The sequence below is a fragment of the Protopterus annectens genome, chromosome 14.part0 (genome assembly GCF_019279795.1).
Source record: "Protopterus annectens isolate FY-2018-M chromosome 14.part0, PAN1.0, whole genome shotgun sequence".
Classification (NCBI taxonomy): Eukaryota; Metazoa; Chordata; order Ceratodontiformes; family Protopteridae; genus Protopterus; species Protopterus annectens.
The window spans coordinates 932,704,472-932,725,807 of NC_056748.1; the positions used below are offsets into that span (position 1 = coordinate 932,704,472).

The 21,336-nt window shown below is 42.7% G+C and overlaps 1 protein-coding gene across 1 annotated transcript in view; it reads left to right on the forward strand.

Annotated features, from left to right (window-relative positions):
• The window catches only part of ALDH18A1 (aldehyde dehydrogenase 18 family member A1), a gene marked incomplete in the record, with an annotated part of 362,299 nt that overhangs the window by 99,957 nt on the left and 241,006 nt on the right, over positions 1 to 21,336 (forward strand). Inside the window, 1 exon segment of the mRNA XM_044056733.1 lies at positions 6,749 to 6,907. Coding sequence (XP_043912668.1) covers positions 6,749 to 6,907 — 159 coding nt within the window.

The window sequence follows — 21,336 nt, forward strand, 5'->3', positions numbered from 1 at the left end:
AATAGAATAGGATACTTGATGAAATAAAGGAGCTTTGTTGTTTGAAAACCTACAAGCTATTTAATAAAAAGGTTTATTTGATTAATTTAGTTATACTGGGAAAGTTTGCATATTGAGCTAGTGTCTATATGTTGCCAATAGTCTATGAAAAAGAAATACTACATTATTTTATATGGGGTTCAAGACTGAATTCAGTGAAGAGAGGAGTCTTGTACAGGGACAAAGAAGCTGGAGGTTTAGGATTAATAAATCCAATTGTTTATGCTGCTGCTTTGAATTTGTATAAAGTTTTATTTTGGACAAGTGATAAAAATCCTAGTAGTAAATTTAGTAAAGTACAAATATAAGCAGCATTGGGATATGTTAAAAATTTCAAAAGAGGAAAGGTATATTTAAATGAAGTAATGAGATGTTAAGAAAAATGCTTTTATGGAAAATAAAAATTGCTGAAACAGAAAATGAAAAAGTTTGGTTGAAAAATATCATGATGCAGTATTACGTTAATCCTTGGGCTGAGCAAGCGAATGAAAAACATTAAAGCTATAAAAGTACGTAAAGCATGATGTGATAAGGAAATAGATTGTCAATTTTTTATGGAGATTAGTGATTATTAAATTACCAGTAAAGGGAAATGTGCAATATAAAGAATCAGTGGAAATGTTTGTATATATTGTGTGAAAGAAGGAACTACAGAACATATGTTCCTATATTGTATAAGGGTTGCATAACTGAGGGAAAATTGTATAAATAAAATGTCTTTTAAAATATCAAGAAGGTAAAACATGGATATGATTGTGTGGTTATTATAACCATAAAGTAAAGAACATTAGTATAATAGATTAATTTTGTGTGGACCATTTGGAATGAAAGGCTAAATGAAGTCATGTTTAACGGTAAATGGGAGATGGGCAGTAATTTTAAGAAAAAGTGGATGGTGGTTGTGGAAAAAGGAGTGGAAGTCAAGTAAGATGATAGAATTTTAACATTATGAAAAGTAAGATATTTATGATTGTATGACAATAACGGAAAGGACTGGAAATGTGTACACTGTATAAATTTGTAAATAATATTGTACATCATTTTTTAAATAAAGATCTCCTACTCTTTGATAGGTGCTGTGGGATCTTTTACATCCATCTAAGCTACCACCGACTTAGGCAGATGGAGCCTTGTTTAACATCTCTTCCAAAGGATGATGCACTGCATTTTCAGCAGTCCATCCCATCTACCCAATGTGGGAAAAGTATCTACAGCCTTCTAAACCAAAGGTGAGGGTATAACCTGTTGCACCACTGACACTGCCCTTTATTTTCCAAGTTAGTTTTGTACTTAGTACATTAAAGAGTTGCCAGTGCATTACATATTCAGATGTATGCTGTTTTTGTAACTGAATGGATAATCCATGATTAAGCATGAAATTTGCAATTGTTGTATACAGCTGGAATAGTTCTAAAATTAAAATATGTACTTGTGCCACTGTTGCAGCTTGAATCATTAAAAAAAAATCCCTCCATATACCTAGTTTATGGCACTGAGGTGTAACATTTGTCTTTTTTTCTCTAGATTATGAACATTTTTACACCTAAAACTGTAGCCCATGCAACAATTTCACAAGCTGCCCCTCTCTTCCTACATGTACAAAGTATGTCTAGTAATTATTTGAGTTGTCTGAAGTGGATGGATACAACCTGCTGATGTCACGCAATTAAGTCTTCAGCAAGGCCTTTAAGTTAGGGCCATGCCCAATGGTGGTAAGAGGACTGAAGGAGTGAAGTAGGAAAAAATATGGGTGGAAGGGTGGCTAGAAGGTATGTTATAAAGGGTAACGGTATGGTGGTAAGAGGACTGAAGGAGTGAAGTAGGAAAAAATATGAGTGGAAAGGTGGCTAGAAGGTGTGTTATAAAGGGTAACGGTGAAGAGGCTTCTATCAAGGTGATGTCAAAGAATTAGTCATGTGACTTGCTCTTCATGGTATTTGTCTCTGTGGCATGATCTTTCAAAACTGAGTCTTAAGTAAACTGAGAAAGCAAGCATGGACCAACAAGGTAGCAGAGGCTGACTGCTAAGAAATATGGGATGATGCACCTGGGGATCAGTAATACCAGAATGATATGCAGGCTGGGCAGCTGCGACTTAAACATATAGAACTGGAAAAGATTTAATGGTAGTTTTAACTGCAGTAGAGAGACACTAGGAACTGAGCTAAAGAGCAGCAGCCAAGGCCGCATCTCCCAAAGGAGTAAACATTAGTGACACAAAAGTAATAGCTCCCCTGGAATATGACATTTGGGTTTGCAACTCATATAGGGAAAATGAAAAAGTGATGGGCCCTATGATTGGGTTGTTTAGACAACTCAGAATTCTGCAGAGTTCTCAGGAGATTCTGTATATGGGGAGGGGGGGTTGCATGCAGTTACTGCCAGTGCATATCATGACATCACTGAATCAACAACGTTATCTTGTCTAACTCATGAGCCTGCTAGTTCTGTTTTTTGTATCCTGCCTCTAGCAATTGTTGGCATGCTTTCCTACATGCACTGATGTAAATCAATCATACTGGCCAATGTGTCTGTCATATTGCCAGTAAATACCCATGCTGCCATTTCCTGTGTTATTTCCAGGCAGAACATAAGCATTATTACAACTGTCAGCAGGTCAGCCCTGTTTTCAGTATGTCAGATGAAAGAGAGAAAAGCACTTAGCATACTTTGCCTCCAGATGGATGGCAGTGGTTGAAAGCTTTTTGCATGGGCGTCAGTAGGAGTTCCCATTGATCAAAAGGAAAGGTCATGGCCTAGTCCTTCTAGAGGTTAAGCCCATTTCTGAAATGTCCTGTTGGCCTCATTCCCTATTACCAAGGGTTCAAAGCTGCATATCAGTAATCTGCTTTCTTCTATGAGGATGACACTGAGAGCGACCACTGCCTGCTCCCTTCTTTGTGGTGCATTCCTGATACAAGGACCACCTGGACCCCAACTTTCTCAGTCAGAATTAAGGTTCATTAGACTATTACCAGGAGCAACCTTTTGAGTTGCTCAGTTAGTGGTTTTTGGCACTTGGGTTTGTGAGCTCTTGTTGCAGAGCTTCCCTCCAGTCTGTCATCCTAAGCTGAGGGGACCACCATGTTATCCTTTCGCTATGGCTCACTGCTTGAGTACAAGGCATAAAGCATACATTTGTCTGGTGGGAGTCTGAATCATAGGTCAGGAATCCCACTCTTGGGAAGTACAGCCATATATCCTTTTTATGCACATGTTCCCTAATTTTTGACACCCTTTGATCAGACACTTTTTTGCTTTAATGAGTCGGTGCAAGATCTCATGGTGGGAGAATGGGTGTGAGACCATCTCTTTAAACCCTGTGAGGATTTTGAGGTCGTAGTCCCTCACAGACAAGTGATTCCCCCTCCAACCCCATGTTCTTTCCCTTCAGATGACTTCTCCTTTGGAAGAGATCATTCATGAAGACCAGCATGGATTAGCATTGCATTTTGTACCCCCCCCCCAAATAAATGTCTAGCTGCTCATGTGGAGAAAGTTCAGGAGTCTTGGGGTATCTTTCCTAATAGTGTTTGTGATCATGAATGCTGTCTTGAATGTTCTGGAGGAAACCCAGCACTGCTATAGTCACAACCACAAACAAGGATGTCCCTTGCAAGCCTGTGGCTGACTGGATCAAGTCACTTACCAAGTTTCCTTGAGCTGACAGCCCATTAATTTCTACAGTCAACTATAAGAATTTTAGAATACTACAGTGTGTTACACTGCCACCAGATTGGTAAATGGGTGTGATAAGACCTTGCAGTCTGTTCTTCTGTTCATCCTCTTTCTTTCCTTGGTGAAGTGCAATAGTTTGTCTGGTGCTTGCGTCCCTTTTGTTGAAATGAGCAACATTTATCTTGCTTTTGTGTGTCAGTGTGATATGTGCTGTGTTCTCAAAATGTCCTCTTGAAAGGGAGGAAGACTTCACACTGCCTCTTTGGCGATCACTCTTTCTCCTGAAGTGCAGTGATTCCCTACCCGAGCCAGTCATTGAGGATCAGATGAGAGTAAGGCAGTAACACTGTGCAGTTTATCTTAAGAAACTGAATCAACATTTTATAAACTGTTGCTAAATATCTTGTCATTAGGCTCCCTGAGTTCAGATATCTGTTATGCAAACAATATGAGACTACTTGCACTAATGAAGAGGAACATAAGTTGTTTTACATTTGTTAACCAGGTAGGTAAACCAGTCTGATGACCATTTTCAAGCATGACTGTGGTCATACAGTTACATCACTGCAAGTGTGAAACAATTACAAAGTAAAACTTGATAACCAGTGACAGTGAGTAATAAATGATGGTTTGAGCAAAGAATAAACAGTATTAAAGTTTAAACAGTAGAGCAAGACAGTATAGTATGTCCAAGTTTAAACTTGAGTAAACGTAATTATGGGTTTCCAACTACCCTTGTAAAAACTTAGTATAAGTGAAGAGTGGTGGTAATGAATCATAGTTGAGAGGAGGAGTGGTGGTAATGAATCAAAGATGAGAGGAAGCGTAGAGAGTATTGTGGAAGGTAGAGAAACTGTTAATGGGAACGAGACTGAAAAGTAGTAATACAAGGGGGTGGAAAGAGTAGATGCAGTACTCAAATGTAAGTGGGGGAGAGAGGAAGATACGTATTAATTTATGTCAATATTTAGTAGAGAGTACAATGATATTCTAGCCCACTGGAAATTGAGGTCAGGTGTAGGTGTACACTAATTAAAGAGAATGAAGTAATCAGTTGGGAGTGTCCAAGTAGGTGCACTGTAAGGTATGTTTTGAGGTGGCCCTGTTAAGCATTTGTTTTTAAGGTCCTAAGAAAGTATCGCCTTTTTTTTTTCTGGATATTGTTCCATGATGTTGGTGCTAGTCTATAAAATGAGTTTTATTACAATCAGGTGGTTGGCATGTTTAAGGGAGTGAGTCATTGCAAGAACATAGCTGACTTTTTAGGGGGGCAGAAGCTGTTATTGATATGTTTAAACATGAGGGTATTGAGGAAAAGTGGTACTGTGGTGTACACTTAGGCCTATGTATTTAGTGATTTATTTATATAGTGGTACTAATTTATAGGGGCTTAACTGAACGATTCTGAGGATGTCTTCTGTATATATTTAAGTTTTTGGTAGCTTATGAGTCAGTGATTCAGAGAGAGTGTTCTAGCCTGGGAAGTAGTAAATCTGTAGAGCTTGACTGGCTTCCTTAGAAGACATGAGATATTTTTATTTATTTATTTATTTATTTTGTGGGGGGGGGGGGTCGCAAGATTGGCCTTTGACATGCAGCAGAAAACAGAAAGGGGCCAAGGGTTCTCCCCAGGTATTTTTGACGTGACAGCTGGGAGAGGGTGTCTATGTGGATCAGGTATACTGGGTGGGTTGGTCTGTACTAACATTTTATTAGTTCCATATGACATAGCTGTATTTGTATTGAGTGTCAAGCTGCTTGCCAGTAAGTATTCAGTTATGCTGTAGGGCTGTGTTTGAGGATGTGTGTGCTACAGTGATAATTTATTTAACATTTGTTTATCAGGAAAGTCCAACCTGGACAGAGCCCATTTTCAGTAGAGGCCAGGGGAGAAATGCCTTTCTGGAATGTGGAAGGAGACTGGAGCACCTGGAGGAAATCAACGCAAATGCAGGGAGGGCATTAAGACTCCACACGGAAGGCACCCCAGCCTAGAATTGAACCGGAGAACCTCTGCTGCACAACTGCGCCACCCGAGATGTTTTTATGGCTTGTGGAACTAGGGGGGGGGTAGTGTTGGGAAATTGGGTGGTATGGAAGATTAATGGTGTAGGGGTATAGAGTATGACTTGTAGGTTTTAAGAGTATGATTGGATTAGGTAGTGTTTGAGTACTGGAAGAGAAATATGAGGTGTAAATAAGCTGTGTGTAGGGTGTATGGATGGGGATGAAGGTGGAGTGAGCGAAGCGGGGCCTCCAAGTTTGCAGATGCATGACCTGTGTAGATCAGTGGTGAGATTAGCAACAAATAAGGCAATAGGATTTCATACATACTTAACAAGGGGTTAAGTGTGATGCCATTAAAGTTCTTGATTTTTTTTTTTTTTTTGTTTTTTTATCAGGACACCCGTCAACTTTGAGAAATAAAAAAATAAAATGGCAGATATAGTTTTGATTTAAACTTGAAGGAAAAGTGGGTTGAGAAGCGCACAAGTAATCCAAGTCTGTCACCAGTTCCAGTTTTTGCTTACACATATTATGCACGTAGCTGACACAGACGTGTGTGTGTGTGTGTGTGTGTGTGTGTGTGTGTGTGTGTGTGTGTATATATATATATATATATATATATATATATATATATCTATATCTATAATGTTTTTTTTACCCAGGGGCGTCTAGCAGTGAGTGCAGTGTCATTCTGTAAAGGTTGTCTTCCCTCCTAGTCCTAGTGGTCATTTGCCTAAAGTGCTCTGTAGAATAATTCATTTTACAGTTTGAGTTAAGGTATGCTGCCCCCCCCCCCCCCCCATCCAGAAAAGAAGCATTTTAAAATACTAAAATGAAGTCATTTTAACAGTCAAGTGTACTGAAGAATGTTTTTGGAAACTTTTTAGCAGGCTCTTAGTATTCTTTGAGTAGTTTGTCACTTTTTTATAAAGAAACATGTTTACTGCATTGAGCGTGACTCTGAAATCCAGATTTTGAAGTAGCCTCTTTTAATGCTGTTGCTCTCCTAATTTTTTTTTTTCAGATTTTAGTAACAAACCTGGACTTCCATGATGACCAGAAGCGCCGGAATTTGAACAGCACACTGCATGAGCTCCTGCGAATGAACATTGTTCCCATCATCAACACAAACGATGCAGTGGTGCCTGCGCCTGAGCCCAACAGTGATCTGCAGGGGGTAAATGTGGGTAATGTGTTTACAGAAATGGGTCTGCAAGTCTTGCTGCATGGGGAAATTCTAACATGGCTGCAGAAAAATGCATGGCTTATGTGAGCATCATCAAAACGCATTGCTAACCACTGAGCTTCGGTGAGTGGACACAAACTGAGGTGGATGGTATTTAAAATGGGATTTGGAGTAGTTTTGTTTTGAAAATTTCAATATATGAATGAGCTGTTCCAGGCATAGGCATATGCTGCATGAGAAAGTAATACACTAGCTTGGTCATAGCTGTTGCTTTTATGCATACATTTTTTTCTGAGGAGGAGTGCTAGTTTTCTCAGAGATTGCAGTTATCTTTCAGGCTTTGCACCGTCTGTAGTTCTTTAAGTAAGCTAGAAGCACTGATTTTATGCTGGATAATGGCCCAGTTCATGTACCTGTTTCCTTTCTCAATTAAACTAGAGAGTGCATGCAACCCTTGGTGTATTACATTTTTCTTCTACCAAACGTAAGACTTTAGATGTTTTTCGTGTTTCACTGTTGCAGTCATTGCATTAGGGCTATCTGCTTACAGTAGCCCTCAGTCGGCCTGATAACAAAGTCTTGGGTCCTGCATCGGATGCTGTCCCTTCTTCCATGACGTCAGGTCGTCAGGGGTATAAAACATGCAGCTGACGCCATTACATCAGTCTTTCTTGCCGTGCAGTGCCCAAAGCAGAAGCAGTTCGCAAGTACCGGTCGGCCTACTCCTGAAATTTTTGTTTTCGAGTTTCAGAACCGAAGTCTTCAACTAAAGCTTAGTACCCGGTTGGGGAAACTTTTTCTTGCTCCTTACCGATGTCAGTAAAAGTTAATAATTGCATTACTTGTGCAAAGCAAATAACTCTCAAATATTTTCATTCGTACTCTATTCCTTGCCTGGGCCCTGACCACGACGTACCTTGCTGTTGGTTTTGTGCTTTACTTAATCAGTGTCCTCAGTATATTTTCGCCACTAAATATTTTGGTTCTTGGTCTAATTATCCCGAAATGTCATCAGTTAGCCATCCGACTACTGGGATTCCGAAAAAATGCAAAGATAGACAGAGACAGGCCGCCTAGGTCCAAAACTGTGGACACCGCTTCTCCTAAGCCAGTTGCCAGCTCGCCGGTACTCGGGCACTTTCGCAGCCCCTGATGCCCGTTACTTCTGATTTGCAGAGACCCATTCGGAGTCCGGTACGCCACAAGGTGCTTCAACTGTGGAACCTGCGGATGTCTCTACTTTGGATGGGTCCAGAGCCGCTGTGCAGGCACCGGCTTCTGAAGGTGCATTCAGGCCTACGGACTTGCATATTAAACAGATGCCTCCTTCATTTAGGCCTAAATCTCGAACCATGCCTAAGAAATCAATGCCCAGGCCGCATGCTCAGGCCTCTGTGCCTAAAAAACAAATGGTAAGAATGGCTGAAAATCTTAGAACTTTAATCAGGGGAAGCCAGCCTCCCCCTTCTGAGAGACCTAGGACTGAAGTTGTTTATGAATCTTCTGACCAGGATTCTGATTTTTCGATTCTTTTGATGATCTGGTTTTGCCCTTATCTGCTTATGAGGATTCTGATGCAGAGGACTATATTCCCTCTGCTTCCCTACCGGAGGATTTTTCTTTTGTTGAAACCTTACTTACTTTAAGGGAGCATTTCCACTGGGAAAGCCAGGATTTTTCTGATTCAAAAAAGAGGCTTAGGGATTTTTTACTCCTGCCTCAGCATAAACATTTAGCTGTACCCCCTGTACTAGACATTGTTGATGATGCCTTTTCAGAATCTAGTTTTACCCCTGATTCTTTGCCTCCTGCTCCCAGAAAACCTGACCAATATTATAGACTTCCTGATTCACACAAGTTGCTTTTTAAAAATCCTATTGCGGATCCGGAGACTATTTCACAGGGCCCCAAGGGCATTAAGGCTTCTACTGCTAAAAATACTACCCCTTCTGATAGAGACTCCAGGGCGCTGGATAGATGGGGTAAGAAGGTTTACACTTCTGCAGCATTGGCCATTAGGGCTTTAAACTGCCAGTTTTATACGTTAAAGTATCAACAACATGTTATTGGGTTGCTTAAACAGAAAATGTTGTTGATTCTTGACTGTGCTGAAAATAAAGAATTACAGGATTTAATGCATTCTGCTGAACAGGTTGGTAAACATACTTTGCAATGTGGATTTGATTCATTAGAGGCCTCTTACAGGGCTGTTGTTACTGGGTCTGTGCTCAGAAGACATGCTTGGCTTAAGGAGCAATCTTTGCCTGATAATGTTAAAGCTAAACTGTTGGATGCTCCCTTAAATCAGGACCGCCTGTTTGGCAACAAAGCTGAGGAAGTTCTTAAAAAGATGGAAGATGAAGCAAACTGTTAAAGATTTCTTGCAAGTTCAGCCTCCTAGATTTTGTAAGCATTGGCCCTCTAAGAATTGGCCCTTTCCAGCCAGGTCTTCTCAAGCCAAACCCAGACACAGCAGAAACCCTAGATTTCAGTCCCAGGGGACACACAAGACTAAGCAGTGGGGGATTTCCACACCCAAATCTGGGAGTAGTAAGACTCCACCCTATGGAAAACTGTCTCAATGACTTGCCTTTAAAACTTCCAAGCACTTCCCAACTGAATGCTCCTTTAGGCGGAAAGATTGGTCTGCATGCCAAAAACTGGGAACTCATTACCCAGGACAAATAGGTTTTAAATATAGTGTCCCAAGGATACAGATTTCACTTCCACACTTTACCAACATCAAGCGGGTGGCCAGATCTACCCCCAAATCAGTGGACAGAGGCCCAAAATCAAGTGTTCTCTCTCTGGGGGCTGTTCAGTTGGTACCAGAAGAGGAAAAGGGACAAGGTTTCTATTCCAGACTTTTCCTGGTACCCAGAAAAGGCAATACATGACATTCTATCCTGGACCTTTCTTCTCTAAATACCTTTCTGGTGATTCCAAAATTCAAAATGCTGACTCTTCAGCTGCTTCCTATGCTAGGCAAAGATGCATGGTTGGCAACACTAGACTTAAAAGAAGCATACTTGCACATCCCTATCAGGGAGTCTTACAGAAGATACCTATGCTTCAAAGCAGGCTACATGCGCTATCAGATGTTCATCGTGTTTCACTGTTGCAGTCATCACTGTAGGGTTCTTCGGCCAGAATCCCAAAGTCTGCATCTGGCATCGGCTGTTCAGTCATGCTCCCTGACGTCAGAGCGCTAGGAGTACAAAGCTGCGAGCTGACGCCATGTTCTCCAGTCTTTCTTGCCGTGTGGTGAAAACAGTTCGCAAGTGCCAGTCGGCTGACTCCTGATTTTTTCGTGCTTCATTCCGAAGACTTACTTCTTCTTCTCAAAGCTAAGTACCCTGTTGGGGAAACTTTTTTCTTGCTCCAATCCGATGTCAGAAAAAGTTAATAATTGCATTTCTTGTGGGAAGCAAATACCTCATAAGGATTTCCGTTCTTACTGTATTCCTTGTTAGGCCCTGACCACGATGTAGTTAGTTGTCGGTTTTGTGCTAGATTTAACCAACGTACGATTAAGCGGAGGTACGATTTTGCTTTTCACTACTTTGGTAGGAGATTTAATTACAAAATGTCGTCAGACACGCTTCCGACTACCTGAGTTCACAGACGACACAAGGATAAGGACAGGCCTCCGAGGTCCAAATCAGATGACGTTATACAAGCAGAGCCAGCTTCAGGTTCGGCTGTCATCATTGAGGCGCTTTCGCAGCCCCTGTCGTTGGCCATTTTAGAAACGATAGCCGAAACAGACTCCCACAAGGAGCCAACTAGGCCTTTGAGCACTCCAGCTGCAGGACCTTCGGACAATGCTCCCTCGGATGGGTCTGGAGCCGCTGTGCAGGTACCAGCTTCCGAGGGGGGGTTTCAGGCCTACACAGCTTCTGATAAAGGCTAAACCAAGGACAAAGACTCCTTCTAAATCTAAGACACCAGCCCAGGCCTCTGCTGATCCGGGACCCAAATCCCAGAAACAGTTACTTAAAATGGCGGAGGACTTGCTAACCATGATTAGGGATTCACATCCCCCTCCAGACAAAAGGCCAAGGCAAGAGTTGGATTATGAATCTTCTGATCAGGCATCTATTTCTTCAATGTCTTCCTCTGTACAGGAATATTCTTTCCCTCCTTATGAGGATTCTGATGCTGAGGAATCTATTCCATCAGCTTCTCCCCCTGAGGATTTTTCTTTTGGGGAAACTTTACATGACATGAGGGAACATTTTCACTAGGAGGGACAGGAGTACTCGGAATCTAAGAGAAGGCTCAGGGATTTCCTTCTTCCCCAACATAGACCCCTGGCTATTCCTCCTATTTTGGATATTGTGGATGATACCTTTTCTGGGGCTAATTTAACTCCTGACACCTTTCCTCCAGCCTTTGCTAAGCCCGACAGATATTACAGGGTCCCTGACTCCCACCAGTTCCTTTACAAAAGTCCTACTGCTGATCCAGAAACCATTTCTCAGGGTCCTAAGGGGGGTTAAGGCTGCCTCTGCTAAAAACCCTATTCCAACAGATAAGGATTCCAGAGCTTTGGAGAGATGGGGCAAAAAAGTGTATACTTCTGCTACTTTATCTATTAGGGCTTTAAATTGCCAATTTCATATGCTAAAATGTCAGCAATTTCTACTGTCTGTTATGAAACAAAAGTTCGGTACCATTTCTGCATGTGCAGATAATAAGGAATAACATGATTTGATGCATGCTACTGAACAAGTGCGGAAGCATGGTTTACACCGTGGTTTTGATGCCTTGGAGGCTTCTTGCAGGGCGGCTGCCTCTGGCACAGTCATTAGAAGACATGCTTGGTTAAAGGAACAAAACTTACCTGATCAAGTGAAAGCAAAGTTACTGGATGCTCCTGTTCAGCAGAATGTTTTGTTTGGGCCTAAGGCTGAAGAGGTGATAAAGAAAATGGAGGATAAGGCAAAATCCATGCAAACGGTTAAGGATTTCTTACAAGTTCAGCCCCCTAGATTTAGCAGAAATTGGCCAACAAAAAATTGGTCTTTTCCCAGCTCGGACAGGTCTCAGAGGGGTAGATACAGGTGCACCAGAGGGAGGCCTCAAACACAGACCTCTTACAGACCTAGACAATGGAGTGCTTCCACCTCCAGGGGTGGAGAGGACAGACCTCAATCATATAGAAAACAGGCTCAATGACTCCCCCTGCATGGCTCCAGGAACTTCTCTCCTGGAAGCCCCTCTAGGAGGAAAACTCTCTTTTTCAACAAAATTGGACTTGCATAACCAAGACAAGTGGGTTCTGGATGTAGTTTCAAGAGGTTACAAATTCCACTTTCATACCTTGCCAAGACCAGACGGATGACCAGACCTACCAAAACACCAATGGTCCGAGGCATTGAACCAGGTGGGATCCCCCATGGCTATGCGGGCCATAGAACTGGTTCCACAATCAGAGATGGGGCAAGGCTTTTACTCGAGGCTCTTTCTAGTTCCCAGAAAGCAAAACTCATGGAGACCCATCCTGGATCTGTCACTCTTAAATACTTTCCTGGAGATACCAAAGTTCAAGATGCTTACTCTGCAGCAGCTCCTGCCAATGTTGAGCAAAAATGCATGGATGGTGACATTGGATTTAAAGGTGGCTTACCTACACATCCCTATCAGACAGGAGTGTAGAAAATACCTCCGGTTCAAGGCCTTTTGGCTTGTCTGCTACGCCCAGGGTCTTCAAGTGCCTGGCACCAGTAGTAGCTTATTGCAGACTCAAGGGTATTCAAATTTACCCTTATCTGGACGACTGCCTTATTCAAGCAGACAGCAAGGATGTTTTACTCCAGCACCTGGAATTTGTTCAAAATCTTCTCAAGTATCTGGGATTCACTGTGAACATAAAGTCAAATTTGACCCCCACACAACAGATAACTTTTCTGGGTGCTCTTTTAAACGCAACAACCCAGATGGCATTCCTGACATCCGAAAAACAACTACAGCTGGCTTCCACTTTCAAAACCTTGGCTTCTATAACTCAGCTAACTGCAAGGAAATTCCTGCAGGCTTTGGGTTACATGGCCTCCTGCATCCTTCTCATACCAAATGCAAGACTACATATGAGAAAAATACAATGGTACCTAAAAAGTGTGTGGTCCCAGCTTTGCCACAGTCTAGACACACAGATTGCTGTCTTGCCTTGCCTACAAAAGGAATTCCATTGGTGGAACATGGCATGTCTTCACAACAATGGGAAAGCCTTCAGTCTACCTCCAGCCAGCCAAGTGGTAACCATGGACGCCCCGGATTACGCATGGGGAGCCCACTTGCAGGGAAAGGGTCTGCAAGGTTTTTGGACAGAGGATCAGAAGCACCTACATATCAATTTAAAAGAGATGTTAGCTGTTCAGAATGCCCTCTTGGCTTTCAGGGATCTTCTACAACCAGGACTACTGATACGAACAGACAACACCACAGTTATGTGGTACATAAACAAGCAGGGGGGCTCACATTCCTACCCCCCTTTGCAGACTAGCCATGACTCTATGGGACACAGCTCTAGCTTGCAAAGTGGATCTACAAGCTCAGTTCCTGCCAGGGAAACAAAATACTCTGGGAGAAAGCCTGAGCAGGAACCTGTCAGACCCACACGATTGGATGATAGACACCCACATATTCAAGACTATTACAGAAGCCTGGAGCTGCCCGGGCATAGATCTATTTGCATCCCTCCTCAACCACCATTTACAGATTTTTTGCACAAGGACATTTCACAAGCTAGCATGGAAAGTGGATGCACTATCATTCAGTTGGAAAAACCTCAAGGGGTATGCCTTTCCACCACTACCTCTTCTACCACGGGTGTTATTAAAGATCAAGCAGGACAAGCCCAAGACGATGATTTTACTGGCCCCAAATTGGCCTCGTCAATTTTGGTACTCAACACTGAAGAATCTATCTCAGGAACCACCTTGGATTTTGCCTCAGATTCCCAATCTTTTGTCCCAACACCAGGCCCAGGTTTTGCACTCTCATGTCAAAACTCTCAGCCTGGCAGCCTGGCGAATTCAGGATCTATGGTTAATCCTTCCCTTCCCAAACAGGTCATGGATGTTATCTTAGAAGCCAGACGGCCTAGCACTAGAAAATCTTATGCAGGTAAATGGAAGAGATTTTGCACCTGGATGCATGCTCAGGATTCAGATCCTCTCCTTCCTAATATCCCTCTGATTTTCTTTACCTAACAGACATGCTACATAAGGGTTTATCCTTCTCCTCCATAAAAATTCATGCCTCCGCTATTTCTGCACATTACAATACAGACCCTCCAATCTTTTTGCATCCACTTCTGAAACAATATCTCCGAGGAGCAAAGAATTTAAGGCCCACTAGGACACCACCCATACCTGCCTGGGACCTCAACTATGTTCTGGAAAAACTCACTCTGCCTCCTTTTGAGCCTGCTGCCACAACTGATGTTAAGTATTTATCATGGAAGACAGCTATCCTACTGGCTTTGACTTCAGCCAGGAGAGTCTCGGAATTAGAAGCTCTCATGGCTGTGAAACCTTACATTATTTTTCACCAAGATAGGGTGTCTTTAAGGACTAATCCTACTTTCATGCCTAAAGTGGTTTCCAAAGTAGCTTTAAATCAAACTATTCACCTGCCAATGTTTTTTACTAATCCACAAAATAAGGGGGGAAGGATCTTGCATTCCTTGGATGTACACAGACAACTTCGTTTTTACCTGAACAGAACCAAGGATATCAGGAAAACAGAGCAACTGTTTTGTTTCTTATGCAACAAACTCCCAAGGCAAAGCCATTTCAAAACAGACCACTTCTAAATGGATTGCTCATGGAATCAGATTTTGTTACTCTCATCATGGAAAGCAAATCCCAGGAAAAATTAGGACTCACTCTACCAGAGCTGCTGCTACTTCAGCTGCCTTTCTCAGGGGAGTACCTACCAAAGATATTTTTGAAGCTGCAACTTGGAGTTCAGTGCATACTTTCTCTAAGCACTATAATCTTCCTCTTTACTCTAAGTCCAGGGCAGGCTTTGCTTCTGCAGTCTTGCAGGGCCTTCTAGCCGCCCCTTCTTCTCTATAACCGCCACCCCTTATCTCAGCTTTGGGATTCAACCCTACAGTGATGACTGCAACAGTGAAACACGATGAACATAGTACAGTTGTGTACACTTACCATAAATGTAAATGTTCAAGTGTCTTCACTGTTGCAGTCTGGGTTACCCTCCCTCCTGTCCCCTCTTATACTTTCACTAGTGTGCTTACCTACTTCACCTTTCTTCTGAGGTGGATTTGCTACAGGCTATGGGGTTTGTGGTATGTTATTTTTTGGTTTTTACTATTGGCCTTCATTTTTAGGCACCTGACATCTGGGGCAAGAAAAACTGGAGAACATGGCGTCGGCTGGCAGCTTTGTACTCCTAGCGCTCTGACGTCAGGGAGCATGACTGAACCGCTGACGCCGGACCCCGACTTTGGGATTCTGGCTGACCGAGGACTGCCTGCCGGCAGGAAGAACCCTGCAGTGATGACTGCAACAGTGAAGACACTCTAACATCTACATTTATGGTAAGTATACACAACTGTACTTTCTCTGCACTGCCCTTTGGCTTATCTACTATGCCCAGGGTATTCACAAAGTGCCTAACTCCAGTCATTGCATTTTGCAGGCAAAGAAATATTCAAAAATACCCATACCTGGATGATTGTCTAATAAAGGCAGAAAGCCAGGACATACTTTTGAATCATCTGGCCTTTGTTCAAAGGGTGCTGACTTGTCTGGGGTACACCATAAACGAAAAGAAATCACACCTGGTACCCTGTCAACAAATTATATTCCTGGGAGCAAGCTTGAATACAACTTCCCAGATGGCTTTCCTCACGCCAGAGAAACGGATTCATTTGACAACCTACTTCAAACAAGTGGTCACAAAAACCCAGCTGTCTGCAAGGCAAATACTGCAAGCCTTGGGGTTCATGGCCTCCTGCATTCTTCTAATTCCATATGCAAGGCTGCATATGAGGAAACTACAGTGGTATCTCAAAAGTCTATGGTGTCAACATTCACAGGATCTAGAAGCAATGAATTCCTATCATACCTTGCCTACGCCTAGAGTTCCTTTGGTGGGCAGAGGCCTGCCACCAGAACAGGGGACTACCATTCACACTACCCCCTGCCGTCCAAACCTTAATGGACGCATCTGACTATGCATGGGGGGGCTCACCTGGCAAGGAAGTGCATTCAGGGCAAATGGAACCCAAGTCAAATGCACCGGCACATAAATCAAAAGGAAAAGTTAGCTGTCCAGAATGATCTGACAGGCTTCAAGGACCACAGTCTTCCAGGACAACTAATGGTAAAGACGGACAACACCACTGTCATATGGTACATAAACAAGCAGGGGGGTACACATTCTTACCCCCTCTACAGACTAGCCATGGCATTGTGGAACACAGCCTTGATCTACCAAGTGAATCTACAAGCGCAATTCCTGCCAGAAAAACTAAATACACTGGCAGACGGACTAAGCAGAAAACTCATGGACCCACACGAGTGGAAACTGGAACTAAGGATTTTCAACATGTTGGCAAGCAAGTGGGGGAGCCTAGGTATAGACCTGTTTGCCTCCCCCAAGAACCATCAATTGGACAAATTTTGCACAAAGATTCCCCACAAGCTAGCTTGGAAAGTGGATGCTCTATCCTTCAGTTGGGAAAACCTATCAATTTATGCCTTTCCCCCTCTGCCTCTGCTCTCCAAGGTACTACTAAAGATCAAACAGGACAAGCCAAGGATGATTTTAATTGCACCAGACTGGCCATGCCAACACTGGGTACCCCTCTTGCGCAGTGTGTCACGCTTGGACCTGTGGCACCTGCCTCAGACTCCTTCCCTGTTGTCTCAGCAGGAGAACCAGATTCTGCACTTTCAGCTGCAAACCCTGAACCTAGCAGCCTGGCTAATTACCTAATCTCTCCTTTACCACCCCTCAGTAAATCAGTGATGGATATAATTTTAGAAGCAAGGAGGCCTAGTACTAGAAAATTTTATGCTGCAAAATGGAAAAGATTTTGTGCCAGGAATCGATCTCAAGGGATGAGCGCAGCAGTGCCCAATTTACCTCTGATTCTACATACTTGACTGAGATGCTTCATAAGGGCTTGTCCTTTTCCTCCATCAAAACTCATGCCTCAGCCATTTCAGCTCATTACAGCACAGAGCCTCCACTCTTCTCTCACCCACTGCTCAAGCAGTTCCTCAGAGGGGCCAAAAATTTAAGGCCACCCAAGAGAGCTTCAGCTCCAGCCTGGGACCTTAACTTTGTCTTGGAGAAACTAACTCTTCCTCCTTTCGATCCAGCTGCTACTGCAGATTTAAAATTCCTTTCCTGGAAAACAGCTTTCCTTTTAGCAATCACCTCTGCAAGAAGGGAATCTGAATTACAGGCCCTTATGCCAGTGGAGCCTTTCATCATCTTTCATGCGGACAGTGTCCTTCAGAACCAATCCCTCCTTCATGCCCAAGGTGGTATCCAGTGTGGCTCTTAATCAGTCCATTCATTTGCCTACCTTCTTTCCTAACCCACAGAACAAAGGGGAACGGATACTGCACTCCTTAGATGTGCACAGATAACTTAGATTTTACTTGGACAGGACCAAACCTCAAAGGAAATCTGAACAACTGCTGGTGGCATTTGGTGCAGGGACAGAGGGGAAAGCTATTTCAAAATGGATAGGCCACTGCATTCATTTCTGCTATAAGCACCATGGAAAACCTATCCCACAGGGCATAAGACCCCATTCAACCAGGGCTGCATCCATCTCCACAGCCTTTCTCAGGGGCGTCCCTACTAGGGACATCCTAGAAGCTGCTACCTGGAGTTCTGTACATACTTTCACCAAGCGTTATCATTTGCCCATGTTCTCTAAATCCAGAGCTGGCTTTGCCACTGCAGTCTTGCAGGGCCTTATAGCTGGTCCTAATTCTATTTAAATTCCTCCTCCCAACCTTAGCTTTGGGAATCTACCCAAATGTAATGACTGCAACAGTGAAACACTAAGAATATAGTACAGTTGTGTACACTTACCATAAATGTAGATGTTTGAGTGTATTCACTGTTGCAGTCCTATTCCCTCCAGCCCCCTTTCTTCTTTTGGCTATACCTATACTCTCCCTTACTATGCTCAAAAAGCTTTTTGGTGCATTTGCTTTTATTTTGGTGGTATATCCTTGTAATTATAGATTTAATTGCTTCCCATTAGGGGGCACCTGACATCTGGGGCAAGAAAAACTGATGTAATGGCTTTGGCTGCATGTTTTATACCCCTGACGACCTGATGTCATGGAAGAAGGGACAGCATCCGATGCAGGACCCAAGACTTTGTTAATCAGGACCGACTGAGGGCTACTGCAAGCAGATAACTGTAATGTAATGAGTACAACGGGATTACACTCGAACATCTACACTTATGGTAAGTGTACACAACAGTACTTTCTGCCCCATGCATTATTTAATTTTGCCACTGTTTTTGGTACTGATGCCTGTTCAGAAAGCCTTTCACCTGCTAGTCTACCCATTTTGTTCAAAAAATCCCATTTTCTATTGGCCTTCTGCATTGTTTTCCTTTTTTTGTGATATCTTCTAAGTCTGTATACATTTAAACTCTGATAACTTTTGAGATACCAAAGCCTCCCTTCTTCAAGACATGCAGCTCTAGTTGGGATACTAAATTCAAGATGTCTTTTTATCTCTTCTCATGAGGACCGTTCACTATTTTTGTTGCCCTTCTCTGTGCTTCCTTTTTCTTTGTCATACTGAAAAAGTGGCTTCTAGAATTTCTACCCTATTTTTTTTTTTTTTTGTGGAGGGGATTTGGTGGCTTTGTCGGCTTTTATCTTCTGTGTGGGTGGCATACGAGGATGCTTGCAAGAAATTTCTGCTATTAGTTGGAGTTATGAAGTACTGGCCTTCCAATTTCTGTTAAGGAAGGATGTTCTTTGACCAGTTACCTGCTCCATACCTCACAGGTTTTCCAACCCATTAGGAACTCTTGCACTTTGGTATTCCAAAACGGACAAAAAATAACAAGGGGCCAACTCTGTGATGGATCAGCTAGTTGTCAAGTCTTTACCAGCTTTCACCTCTGTTATTTAAGGCTAGAATCACACATGCCAGTTAACTCCTTTCTTGTGTGTGTGTGTGTGTGTGTGTGTGTGTGTGTGTGTGTGTGTATAGAGGGGAGAGCTTGAACTAAAGATCTCATTTTTAAGATGAAGTAGACTGTGTATTTGTGGGGAAGGGGAAATGGGAGACAAATAGCCTATGGAAGGCAGGAAGGTGACAGCACTTGATCAGCAAGTATGCCTGAACAAAAATATATAAATAAATTAGTCTCTGGTATCATTTTCTGATCCCCCTCAGAAGGTAAAAGACTCAATCTAGCAGTGCTTCCTGTCCTTTTATTTTGTTTCTAGATATCCTTCCAAAAATAATTGCTAGTTCTCTCTGCAGTCTTCGGAGATTAGGCATTTTGGCATCTTGGAAGTAAATATGCAGAGTGACTTGATTCTGGGTTTTTAAGAGTCTGTTACCTTAGTACTGCTCACTGTTGGTTGTGATGTCTTACTGACCTTGATTCGAGTAGTCTCATGGGCTTTTATGTCAAATCTGTGATGATGTGGGATGTTACACCATGACACTGATTTTGCTGAGCCCTAGTATGCCCATGGGAACTTGTGTATGTTCTGTATTAGCCAAGCATTGCATCTGTCTTTTGATAGCACACACACACACACACACACACACACACACACACACACACACACACTGAGGTTTTTAGTCCTGTACAGCTGCCTTTATCCCTTCACACCATCCATCTGTCCCAGGTATCCTTAATGACAGCAGTTGATTTGCATTGTGCAACTGTTTGTGCCAATGTTTTTCCAGGGTACCTCCACTGTAAGTGTGGTAAAGTATTATTATTATTTTAGCAGTGAGTGGACCACTTTTATAGCGCCTTCTCAAGCACTTCTTAACTTTTCTGTCCTTTCTCTTTGACTCTTCCCTTAAAGCAACAGTGTGCATTTATTGGATTCCATATTTGTCATCTTATAGTTTGGAAGTTTCAGGCTCCAGGTCTTTGTGTATACCTTGGCTCCTTAATTGACTCTCACCATTCTGACAGCTTTATGCGTCTGTCCTGAGCCACAGAGCCGTAAAGCTTTATCTACATAACACGCAACCAGATTTCAAGTAGCAGCTTAAGTACTTATATAAGCTAGTGGAGGGAAGATGTGAGTGAGTGCTTGTGGCCTGCTTGCCCACTCTGTGGGGTGAGAGGCAGCTGTAGCTTGCCACATGGGTGACATCTAGTGGGAGTACTAGGTGCGTGCCTTCCCTATGGAGCTTCCATATGAGCCCATGCTGCCTCGTTCATGTCATACTAGGAGTAGAGGGAAAGCTTAAGAGCCATTTGTAACAGAGCTCAGAAGAGCCATTTCAGGAGAGGAGGGGGTGCTTTGGCTAAGGTCCAGCAAAGGTTTCCTTAAAGCAGGCTAGCCATGTGTTTTTTGTTCTCTAATCCATAGACCAGGGGTGAAAGTACTTTATTCTGTAGATGTCCACAGGCAGTTAAGATTCTACTTGTACAGGATAAAATAATCCTAACCCATCTGACCAGCTGTTGGTACACTTTGCAGAAGGTAAATGGGGAAAACCAGTAGGAAAACGTACCTTCAAAATGAATTGCTAAGTGTATTTCCTTTGTTACTCTCAATATGGTAAATGGATCCTTGGCAGAGTCAGGGCCCACTCATCACGAGGAAAAGCCACCACTACAGAATTTTTGAAAGGGTCCCCCTACTCAGGCTGTCTTGGAAGCAGAAGTTGGTCCTCCATATGCACCTTTGCCAAACACTGTCACCATGGTGCCATTTCAAGAGCTAGAGCTGTGTTCGGCTCTGCCATCCTGCAGACCATGCTGTCCCTAGACAAGAACCTGTGGCTCATGTTTCCAGATTTTTTCATCTACTTCAATATTATAATGTTCGTACAATCCCCAGTGCAACAGTCTTGCCACGTTATTATGCCTTTTAGTATACAATTCTTTTGCCATTAGTGTATCGCAACCAGCGACAAGATGTACGATTGTTTCCAATTCTGTTTTACAAAACCTACATTTGTCTGTTTCTCCCACATGTTCAATAGACTTTAAACGTGTACGTAGGCCACTCTCTTGGGCCATCAATATTAACCTTTCATCTTTTGGTTTGAATTCCTCTTCTTAACCATTCCAGCATTCGATCCTGATCAACATGAGGTTGTTTCACGAGTTTTCTTTACTTGCAACTATATCTATGCATTTTCTGCATTTCTTGCTTTCTTATCTAATCCTTCACCTTATATTCTTTCTGACATTTTTT